Source organism: Pleurodeles waltl, chromosome 2_2 (assembly GCF_031143425.1).
Source record: "Pleurodeles waltl isolate 20211129_DDA chromosome 2_2, aPleWal1.hap1.20221129, whole genome shotgun sequence".
NCBI lineage: Eukaryota > Metazoa > Chordata > Amphibia > Caudata > Salamandridae > Pleurodeles > Pleurodeles waltl.
In genome coordinates this window covers 186,779,493-186,791,633 of record NC_090439.1, presented here as the reverse complement: position 1 = coordinate 186,791,633, position 12,141 = coordinate 186,779,493, and the positions used below count along the sequence as shown (strand labels likewise).

Sequence of the window (12,141 nt, the reverse complement as noted above, 5' to 3'; positions counted from 1 at the left end):
ATCACCAGTCCTCTGGGTCCCCTCTCACCTCAACAAGCGTGGTCCCTGGAACACAGGAGCTATATCCAAGTGACCCTCACAGTCCAGTGATCTTTCAGTCCAAGTTTGGTGGAGGTAAGTCCTTGCCTCCCCAAGCTGGACTGCAAACCTGTGTACTGCGTGATTTGCAGCTGCTCTGGCTTATGTTCACTTCTCCAAGGATTCCTTTGTGCACAGCCTAGCCTGGGTCCCCAGCACTCCTTCCTGCAGTGGTCAACCCTCTGAGTTGGACTCTGACGTCGTGGGACCCTCCTTTGTGACTCTGAGTTGACTCTGGTTCATAAATCTTCTAAGTGCCTGCGCTGGTACTTCTGCGGGTGCTGCCTGCTTCTGTGGGGGCTCTATGAGTTGCTGAGTGGCCCCTCTGTCTCCTCCTCCATTGGGTGACATCCTGGTCCTTCCTGGTCCCCAGCAGCACCCAAAAACTTCCACCGCAACCCTTGCAGCTAGCAAGGTTTGTTTGCGGTATTTCTGCGTGGAAATACTTCTGCAACATCCAGCACACAGTGAGACATCTTCCATCCAAAGGAGAAGTTCCTAGCCGTTTTCGGTGTTGCAGAATCCTTGGCTTCTTCCACCCGGAGGCAGCTTCCTTGCACCTTCATCCGGGGTTTCCTGGGCTCCTGCCCCCCCTGGACTCTATCGCGACTCTTGGACTTGGTCCCCTTGCCTTGCAGGTCCTCAGGTCCAGGAATCCGTCTTCAGGGCTTTGCTGGTGTTTTATTGTTCTTGCAGAATCCCCCTATCACGACTATTGTGTCCTATTGGGGTAGTAGGGGAACTTTACTCCTACTTTTCAGGGTCTTGGTTTGGGGTATCTTGGACACCCTGACTGTTTTCTTACAGTCCCAGCGACCCTCTACAAGCTCACATAGTTTGGGGTCCATTCGTGATTCGCATTCCACTTTTGGAGTATATGGTTTGTGTTGCCCCTAGACCTATGTTCACCTATTGCATCATATTGTAATTCTACACTGTTTGCATGACTTTTCTTACTATTACTTACCTGTTTTGGGTTTGTGTACATATAACTTGTGTATATTACTTACCTTCTAACTGAGGGTACTCACTGAGATACTTGTGGCATATTGTCATAAAAATAAAATACCTTTATTTTTAGTAACTCTGAGTATTGTGTTTTTTGTTATGATATTGTGCTATATGATATAGGTGGTATAGTAGGAGCTTTGCATGTCTCCTAGTTCAGCCTAAGCTGCTTTGCCATTGCTACCTTCTATCAGCCTAAGCTGCTAGAAACACCTCTATTCTACTAAGAAGGGATAACTGGACCTGGCACAGGGTGTAAGTACCACAAGGTACCCACTATAAGCCAGGCCGGCCTCCTACAGTACTTTCCTACAGTCATGTCTCTGGATTGTAATATCAGATGGATGATGAGACAAACTGTTTTTCCAGTGGGCATCTCATTGAGGGGTATACCTCTCTGTTTAGTGTAGTAGGGGCCATAATTTTTTTTATTTAGATAGTTGTGGGAATGAGTAATTCCATAGTGAATTTCATTTTAAAGCAATTATCAACAGCAGTTTGCTTCCAGAAAATATACTAAACTGGGATTTTGCAGAACGTTCTTAAAGCGTGTGTCATTTTATGCTTATTTTGTAAATTATTTTAAACATTTTGAAGTCAGAAAACACAGTTTTTCATTTATGTTCCAAGAAACCCCAAAGGAGAACTACCAACTCCCCTAAAAATGTATTTAACTCTTTCAACTATTGATCAGTGGCACTGTTGCAATGTGTAAACAGAAGTCAGCCCAGCAAGGATGGAGCGGATGTTACCTCATCTATCTGCTACCCATCCACAACTGAACAGCAGAATAACCTAAGAAGATCCCACTGCAGCAAAAGTCAAAACATGCACGCTCCCATGAGATGATAGTTAAGGGTCACATATGGTAAAATGGGCAGTGGGCATGGTCAACAGTCATGTGCACTAGATTCAAGAAATGAAACTTTTACTTCTTAGTCCTGCCAATATTGGCCAATTGTTGCCAGTGTCTAAATAACAGATTTCCCAAAACTCTTTACTGGTTTTTGGTTCACTTCCTCAAGCACCTTCATGGCCCTCCCAGGCTTTTTCATAGCCCTCCCACATCAAGAATCATAGAGCCCAGGCCTGATGTCTGCTAAAAACAAAACGTCTTATTTTGAAAGTCTCTGGCATAAAGAGGAGTTGAGACGTCACTTGAAGTTCTCCTGTATAGCTCTGAGACAATCTGTCTTGGAATGTGAATAATGCACTAAACTGGAAACTATTAGTGAACATTAGAGTAATTATATAGATTTTGGCGAGACCTAGGCCAAGCTTTTTACCCAGTTTGATTAATGTAGCGTATTTCCACTTGATACAGCTTTAAGTGTATGTACGCACTTATTTTATTAGGGTTATTAAGGATATTTTAGCCATTTTAGCAGTCGCGGCTCTCACTGACTAAAAGGGGCGTGGCAGCACGCGCGAGGGGAAGGGGAAGAAGAATTAAATTATAAATTAAGAATAATATTTTTTTTTTAAATCACTTACCTGCGCTCCTGTGCTGCTCCTTTGCCTCCTCCCGTCTCGCTTCACGCAGGCACAGACTTCCAGACTACCCTGCACCCAATCTTGACGCTGCTCAAAAAAGCGTCAGGATTGGCTCAGAACGCCCAGCCAGGGCGGTCCCAGGCAGACTGGGAGCATGCACAGGCTCTCTCTGTGTTGCTGAGTTGGAGAGAGCCCTGTAAGCATGTGTGTTTGGCCTGCCCTAGATGGCCCACCAAACATACATGCGCTCAGAGGGGAAGTGCTGAGCACCCCCCTCTTTGTTCGTCACCACGTGGCCCCGACCCTTCCCCCAAAAAACAATCATAAATGTAGTTTATTATCATTTTTTGTGAAAAGGGTTGCAGCTGCCGCTGCTGGCGGGGGTGCGGGGCGACGCTCCTCCGCCCATATGGAGGAGCCCCCCAACCTCATTTTAATGATATCCTCTCTAGGTAGGGAAATAAATACTCAATTGATGTCACTTCCTGTGAGGTCACTTCCTGTGATGTTACATCTTATAGGGGCCTTACATGTTCTTATTATACCCGGGTTGTGGTGGGGGTGTGTTGCACAAATCCTAGATCCAGCCCTGCTCACCACCACGAGAGGGTTCAAACCTAAATAGTATTTTCTAGGTTACAGAGCCAGAAAGATTCTGGTTGTGCTAAAAGGTGAAAGTTTAGTAGTTAACTTTGGGTTAGTATTCAGTTCATAGATGGAAGGATTGTCAGACTAAGCATGAATGGAAAAACTTCAGATCTGGTGATAAAAAAGAACGTGTAAGAATTCGATTAGACTGAGACGCTTTTTCAACACTTATGCCCCGCTTTTTTCTCTGTCGGTGAGAGGTGAGGCTGTAACACAGTGAGTCCCATGGGCATGCTGTGCTACGGACACACTACGATGGGCATGCCCCAGGTTCACCGCCTCCCACTTCCTTCTCCCAGAAATAACTATCCATCTCAGAGGTTGCGGGCGGGGCCTCAGGGTGTTTCCCTGGGAGGTCAGGTGCTGAAGGAACCCCGCCCCCAGCCCAAACACACCTGCTGTCCCATAAATGCTCTGCGGCGAGTGAGTGGGGCATTTGAATTTCGATCGCCATATCACAGACACATAACATCGAGGACACAGAGACCGGATCCCTCCGACCCGCAGTTCTGTACAAAGAACTTTTGCTGCCCGCCAGGCACGAATTCCACTAGAGCCTGAGGTACTAGGAGCTGTCTCCTTCAGGGTGGGAACGAAGCAGGATGGAGCAGGTCAGGAGCTCCATAGAGGAGCACCCCTCCGTCGGTCACGGGCCGCCCAACCTGAACATTGTCACCTTCAAGTGGCACCATGTGCAGGAGCCCTACATCATCGCTCTCTGGATATTGGTGGCCAGCCTGGGAAAGATCGGTGAGTGCGATGAAGGACGAAAAAGTGGATGCCCTGTAGACATAACGTATATATACCACAATTCACTCCCACCTTTCACCACACTTCTCTAGTTACAGCTGGTCTTAAACTCTTGCTTCTTGTGCTGTGAGACCTAGAATATGTAATTTCCTTCATGGTGAAGGGATAGGCAATATGCTCAGACAGAGATTCGATGGCAGCCCATTTTCATCGTCTAGACTAGAGCGAGAATTTCTACCGCTAGCATTACTGTAATATCTTGGAAAGTCATATCATTAGAATATTTGTAAGACGAGGCGTTTCATAGCAATAAATGAGGTTGCCTTTCTCTCTGTAAGTTTTGCAGATGTGCTCGTTTTCAAACCCGAATACACACACGCATACAAGTACCATCAACCGGCGGTTATTCCATAAAAAGCTCATACGCGAATGCATGCGTTCTCTATGCTTTGTTAGAACTGCTTTTGTAAACACTTTACAAGATCGTCTTTATAATGTTTGAAAAGTGAAGCGCTCGCTGAGCTTCATTTGCGCACCTCCTTTCTTACGGCGGACCAAACTGTTCCCTTCTGTGTCTCCGTACCCCGTGCGTCTCCTTTGAAATGCAGAGATTGCAGTTCTTACATGAAAGCAAACAGATCAATAAAATGCACATCCCTCACTTAATCACACAATAGCAGGTCCTGTTAAAATGTCATGTCAAGAATGTTTTTGGAATAATAGTTGGCCTCATAGGTTCAAACGCATTTGATAAAAGCTTCCCCTTATCGTCATGTTAACAAATTTGAAACCTTTCATTATATATAGAATGCTAGATGGGCACCTATGGAAAAAGTGGTAGTTTTTTTCACCAAAACTGTGCGAGTAAACTTGCTTAATCACCCCGAAAAGTACTTGAAATGTAAAAATTATCTAAAACTATGTGTACATTAATGTGAAATGCACTTTGTCATTTCTTCAGTGAACAAAGGGACCTCAAGGCTTTAAGTGAGAAAAAAAGTGGAAGATGTATAGAAGGGGTGTGGCCTATATACTTAGAGGTGTGGTTTAAATCCATAAACTATTTTTCTGTGATTTCCAGTGTGCTATCCGACCGCTGTATTGATACCTCTCGGAGCTGTTGTGGCATCCAGACACATAACACAACTGACATATTACATATTCCTGAAACCAGTAAGGACTATTGACATTGTGAATGGTTGTTAGCTGATTGAGATAAATGAGTAACAACAACGACTTTGTTATAAATAATGTGGAAAATCTTTTAGTTCTGAAATTATGAAACTGTGAATTAAACATTACTGACCATACCAAACGATTACAACAGAAGCACTCACTACAAACAAGTAGCAATAAGTATACCGGCAAAAACAGTGACATGAGTTATTCACATAAACTTAGTTCAAAAGGAGCTATAATAACACAACTGTGAAACTCAGTTAATGCAAAAGTCCAATCAGAATTAAGCACTCATGACATCAATGTAATATTTGCAGTAAAATATCTGAGGAAAAAACTGTGCATGGTGTGGGTGCGAGTTAGAGTTACCTTGGGGCACAAGTTATAGTTACTTGAAATAACTCTAGCAACTGAATTTCTATGGTTTTGTGCATGTAAAATTTGAACCCAATTTTAATGTCCTAGAAAACTTTAGATTTTTTGTGAAAAAAATATACATGTATCTTTATATGTATATATATCTATACATGTGTGTGTGTGTGTGTATATATATATATATTTGTACAGATGTAGACATAGATATCACCACTCTGTTTCTTTGCAACCAACGGTCAGCTGCACCACCATGAACACAATGTAAAGAGTATATCCAAATGATTTAAAAAGAAATTATTTTATTAGGCTAAACAAACTTGAACCTAGTCACAGCCAATGTGTTTCAGCATAACACTTTCTACTGGGCCTGTGTATACACCATGACATATATATATATTTCCTACTGGTGGTTGCCAGTAGGTAGTTATAGTTAGGATCTAGTTTCCATAGGAAAAAAGTTTATTGACTTAACTATATCTTTTGCTCCGTTTGACAAATCATCATGAAAGTGTCCAAAACAAAAGTGTCTTGTTGTGCATAGAAAGTTTCAGGGTGCTCAGTCAAGCGGGGGCCCAAAAAAATGGGGGGTCAAAAAGGTGTGTTTCCCATGTTAATTCCCATAGGAATTTTAGAAATGACTGTAGCCCAAACCGCTGAATGGAATTTCACTAAAGCTGGCAGGAACGCAGCTCTTGGTCTAGAAAGCACACTTTTTGTTATTTGGTGTAAATTTATTGAGTAGTTTTGAGATATTTAAGGAAATCCACATTTGTATATCTGGGCAGATCCTAAGCACAGATCACATGGTGAGATCTGATGGCTATCAGCACTTCAACCATAAAGTGATGGCAGCCATCTTGCGACCAATATACATGTTAGCACCGCATTGAAATGTGTTGCAGTGAACGACATGGTTTTGAGGGTCACAAAAAGGAGAACATATAAAGGGTGATGGCAGATTTTAGCTACAATATAAATCGTTTGTTGCTATGGTGATTTTACCGTGTGAAAAAGCCTGCTAGGATTTCATGAATCAAGGTTGAAAACATTTTTCTCATTGTAGGAAAGTACCAACTTGCCTGGCATGTTACCCCCATATTTCACTGTATATATGTTGTTTTAGTCTATGTGTCACTGGGACCCTGCCAGTCAGGGCCCCAGTGCTCATAAGTATGTGCCATGTATGTGTTCCCTGTGTGATGCCTAACTGTCTCACTGAGGCTCTGCTAACCAGAACCTCAGTGGTTATGCTCTCTCTGCTTTCCAAATTTGTCACTAACAGGCTAGTGACTAAATTTACCAATTCACATTGGCATACTGGTACACCCATATCATTCCCTTGTATATGGTACTGAGGTACTGTAGGAGGCTGGCCTGGCTTGTAGTGGGTACCAGAGGTACTTACACCTTCTGCCAGGTCCAGTTATCCCTTATTAGTGTAGAAGAGGTGTTACTAGCAGCTTAGGCTGAAAGAAGGTAGCTATGGCAAAGCAGCTTAGGCTGCACTAGGAGACATGTAAAGCTCCTACTATACCACTGGTGTCATATGCACAATATCATAAGAAAACACAATACAAAGAAGTACTAAAAATAAAGGTCATTTATTTTTATGACAAAATGCCAAAAGTATTGCATTGAGTACCCTCAGTATGAGGATAAGTTATATACACAAGATATATGTACACATACTAAAATTAGGTAAGTAATAGCAAGAAAAGTAATGCAAACAGTGTAGAATTACAGTAGATTGCAATAGGAGCAAATAGGTATAGGGGCAACACAAACCATATACTCCAAAAGTGGAATGCGAACCACGAATTGACCCCAAACCTATTTGAGCTTGTAGAGGGTCGCTGGGACTGTAAGAAAACAGTGAGGGTTAGAAAAATAGCCCACCCCAAGTCCCTGAAAGGTAGGTGTAAAGTGCACCTACTACCCCCAGAGAGCACAGAAGTCGTGATAGGGGGGGTTCTGCAGGAAGAACAAACACCAGCAATGTAACAACAGTGGATTTCCGGACCTGAGTACCTGTAAGACAAGGGGACCAAGTCCAATAGTTACGACAGTGTCGCGAGTGGGCAGGAGCCCAGGAAATGCCAGCTGAGGGTACATGGAAGCTGCCACCGGGTGGAAGAAGCTTGGAGTTTTGCAAGAAAGAAGAGGACTAGGGACTTCCCCTTTGGAGGATGGATGTCCCACGTCGCGATGAAGCTTGCAGAGATGGTCCCACGCAGAAAGACCGCAAACCAGCCTTGCTAGCTGCGAGGGTCGCAGTAGAGGTTTTTGGGTGCTGCTGTGGCCCAGGAGGGACCAGGATGTCGCCACTTGGAGGAGGAGACAGAGGGGGCACCCAGCAACTCCGGGAGCCCTCACAGAAGCAGGCAGCACCCGCAGAAGTACCTGAACAGGCACTTGGAAGGAAAGTGAACCAGAGTCCACGCAAAGTCACAAAAGGGAGTCCCACGACGCCGAAGGACAACTCAGAAGGTTGTGCACTGCAGGATAGAGTGTCGGGGACCGAGGCTTGGCTGCGCACAAAGGAAATCCTGGAAGAGTGCATAGGAGCCGGAGCAGTTGCAAATCACGCGGTTCCCAGCAATGCAGTCTAGCGTGGGAAGGCAAGGACTTACCTCCACCAAACTTGGACTGAAGAGTCACTGGACTGTGGGAGTCACTTGGACAGAGTTGCTGTGTTCCAGGGATCACGCTCGTCGTGCTGAGAGGGGACCCAGAGGACCAGTGATGCAGTCTTTTGTTGCCTGCGGTTGAAGGGGGAAGATTCCGTCGACCCACAGGAGATTTCTTCAGAGCTCCTGGTGCAAGAAGGAGGCAGGTTACCCCCAGAGCATGCACTACCAGGAAACAGGCGAGAAAGCCAGCAGGATGAAGCAATACAAGGTTGCAGTAGTCATCTTTGTTGCGGTTTTGCAGGCGTCCTGAGCAGTCAGCGGTCGATCCTTTGGCAGACGGTGAAGAGGGAGATGCAGAGGAACTCTGATGAGCTCTTGCATTCGGTATCTGAAGAATTCCCCAAAGCAGAGACCCTAAATAGCCAGAAAAGGAGGTTTGGCTACCTAGGAAGGAGGATAGGCTAGTAACACAGGTAAGAGCCTATCAGAAGGAGTCTCTGATGTCACCTGCTGGCCCTGGCCACTCAGAGCTGTCCAGTGTGCCAGCACACCTCTGAATCCAAGATGGCAGAGGTCTGGGGCACGCTGGAGGAGCTCTGGGCACCTCCCCTGGGAGGTACTGGCCAGGGGAGTGGTCACTCCCCTTTCCTTTGTCCAGTTTCGCGCCAGAGCAGGGCTGGGGGATCCTGGTTTAACCTGGCTTATGCAGAGATGGGCACCATCTGTGCCCATCAAAGCATTTCCAGAGGCTGGGGGAGGCTACTCCTCCCCAGCCCTGACACCTTTTTCCAAAGGAAGAGGGTGTAACACCCTCTCTCTGAGGAAGTCCTTTGTTCTGCCTTCCTGGGCCAAGCCTGGCTGGACCCCAGGAGGGCAGAAACCTGTCTGAGGGGTTGGCAGCAGCTGCAGTGAAACCCCGGGAAAGGTAGTTTGGCAGTACCCGGGTCTGTGCTAGAGACTCGGGGGATCATGGAATTGTCTCTCCAATGCCAGAATGGCATTGGGGTGACAATTCCATGATCTTAGACATGTTACATGGCCATGTTCGGAGTTACCATTGTGACGCTAAACATAGGTAGTGACCTATGCATAGTGCACGCGTGAAATGGTGTCCCCGCACTCACAAAATCCGGGGAATTTGCCCTGAACGATGTGGGGGCACCTTGGCTAGTGCCAGGGTGCCCACACACTAAGTAACTTAGCACCCAACCTTCACCAGGTGAAGGTTAGACATATAGGTGACTTATAAGTTACTTAAGTGCAGTGGTAAATGGCTGTGAAATAACGCGGACGTTATTTCACTCAGGCTGCAGTGGCAGGCCTGTGTAAGAATTGTCAGAGCTCCCTATGGGTGGCAAAAGAAATGCTGCAGCCCATAGGGATGTCCTGGAACCCCACTACCATGGGTACCTCAGTACCATATACTAGGGAATTATAAGGGTGTTCCAGTATGCCAATGTGAATTGGTGAAATTGGTCACTATCAAAAAAACAGCAACAGGAGGGGCGAAATATGGGATATTCGGAGGATAGACTCCTGGTCCCGTGTGTGGAGCTCCCAATACTGTATAAACCAAAAAACTACACACACGGTTCCAAAAAGCGGAGAATTGTATCTACCGGTTCTGCATATCAGGGAAACCAAAAGGTTGTAAGCACGAGCCCTCACTCACCTTTCGGTGACATGCTTCAATATGGGGCTATGCTCCTCGTCAGGCCGGCGCTGCAATGCCTGACGGGCCCCACACGGGGGGCTCTTTGCCGGAGATCTTTTTGAGCAAAATGCACACCGGTCAAAAGTAGGAATGGAGGATTGGAATGGAAAGGGTTAAAAATGTCTAGAGGTAAAACCCGTTCATATCTTTAATTAAATGTTAGTACCTCTGGCAAGATTGAAAACAAAAAATAGGGATATAGTAAAATAATGTCTACACTCCCCATAAAACACAGAAACGCTATTTATAGTCACCGACTCTCATACTAGAGAGTAGTGTAAATGAAAAGAGGTGAACACAGGATCCCCTGTGTTACTCTACATCACAGGTCAACATGTTTCTCGCTATGCGATTCGTCAGGACCTCAAAGACGTACCTAATCCTTCAAACACTTGGGCTGCCCATACTAGGGAGAGCAGAACCCTCTAAATACTAAATGCAGGGCCTCATCTGGGGACAAACATCGAGTTGAGAAAAATCCTCTGTGGTTCCCCGGGGAACCACAACGAGCGTAGGTCTACAGATTGCACCACAACCTGAGAAAAACCACAGAGGATTTTTCTCAACTCGATGTTTGTCCCCCGATGAGGCCCTGCATTTAGTATTTGGAGGGTTCTGCTCTCCCTAGTATGGGCAGCCCAAGTGTTTGAAGGATTAGGTACGTCTTTGAGGTCCTGACGAATCGCATAGCGAGAAACATGTTGATCTGTGATGTAGAGTAACACAGGGGATCCTGTGTTCACCTCTTTTCAGTTACACTACTCTCTAGTATGAGAGTCGGTGACTATAAATAGCGTTTCTGCGTTTTATAGGGAGTGTAGACATTATTTTACTATATCCCTATTTTTTGTGTTTAATCTTGCCAGAGGTACTAACATTTAATTAAAGATATGAACGGTTTTTACCTCTAGACATTTTTAACCCTCTCCATTCCAATCCTCCATTCCTACTTTTGACCGGTGTACATTTTGCTCAAAAAGATCTCCGGCAAAGAGCCCCCGTGTGGGGCCCGTCAGGCATTGCAGCGCCGGCCTGACGAGGAGCATAGCCCCATGATGAAGCATGTCACCGAAAGGTGAGTGAGGGCTCGTGCTTACAACCTTTTGGTTTCCTTGATATGCAGAACCGGTAGATACAATTCCCCGCTTTTTGGAACCGTGTGTGCAATTTTTTGGTTTATACAGAAATTGGTCACTAGCCTGTTAGTGACAATTTAGAAAGCAGAGAGAGCATAACTGTGAGAAGGTAGCCTCTTTCTAGCCTTGTTACCCCCACTTTTGGCCTGTTTGTGAGTGTATGTCAGGGTGTTTGTCACTGTTTTCACTGTCTCACTGGGATCCTGATAGCCAGGCCTCAGTGCTCCTAGTGAAAACACCATGTTGTCAGTATGGTTGTTATGTGTCACTGGGATCCTGCTGGTCAGGACCCCAGTGCTCATAGGTTTGTGGCCTATATGTATGTGTCACTGGGACCCTGTCACACAGGGCCCCAGTGCTCATAGGTGTGCATGTGTATGTTCCCTGTGTGGTGCCTAACTGTCTCACTGAGGCTCTGCTAACCAGAACCTCAGTGGTTATGCTCTCTCATTACTTTTAAATTGTCACTAACAGGCTAGTGACCAATTTTACCAATTCACATTGGCTTACTGGAACACCCTTATAATTCCCTAGTATATGGTACTAAGGTACCCAGGGTATTGGGGTTCCAGGAGATCCCTATGGGCTGCAGCATTTCTTTTGCCACCCATAGGGAGCTCTGACAATTCTTACACAGGCCTGCCACTGCAGCCTGAGTGAAATAACATCCACGTTATTTCACAGCCATTTTACACTGCACTTAAGTAACTTAAAAGTCACCTATATGTCTAACCTTTACCTGGTAAAGGTTGGGTGCAAAGTTACTTAGTGTGAGGGCACCCTGGCACTAGCCAAGGTGCCCCCACATTGTTCAGAGCCAATTCCCTGAACTTTGTGAGTGCGGGGACACCATTACACGCGTCCACTACATATAGGTCACTACCTATTTGTAGCTTCACAATGGTAACTCCGAATATGGCCATGTAACATGTCTATGATCATGGAATTGCCCCCTCTATGCCATCCTGGCATAGTTGGCACAATCCCATGATCCCAGTGGTCTGTAGCACAGACCCTGGTACTGCCAAACTGCCCTTCCTGGGGTTTCACTGCAGCTGCTGCTGCTGCCAACCCCTCAGACAGGCATCTGCCCTCCTGGGGTCCAGCCAGGCCTGGCCCAGGATGGCAG

The 12,141-nt window shown here is 45.8% G+C and overlaps 1 protein-coding gene across 2 annotated transcripts in view; it reads left to right on the top strand.

The window, feature by feature from the left end:
• Nucleotides 1-3,431: 3,431 nt before the first annotated feature.
• The window catches only part of SLC9A3 (solute carrier family 9 member A3), a 1,524,418-nt gene continuing 1,515,708 nt past the window's right edge, over nt 3,432-12,141 (top strand). For both annotated transcript variants that reach the window (XM_069219612.1, XM_069219611.1), the window contains exon 1: nt 3,432-3,978. In XM_069219612.1, the coding sequence (XP_069075713.1) occupies nt 3,831-3,978 (148 nt within the window). In that variant the 5' untranslated portion in view covers nt 3,432-3,830. The remainder of the gene's footprint in view (nt 3,979-12,141) is intronic.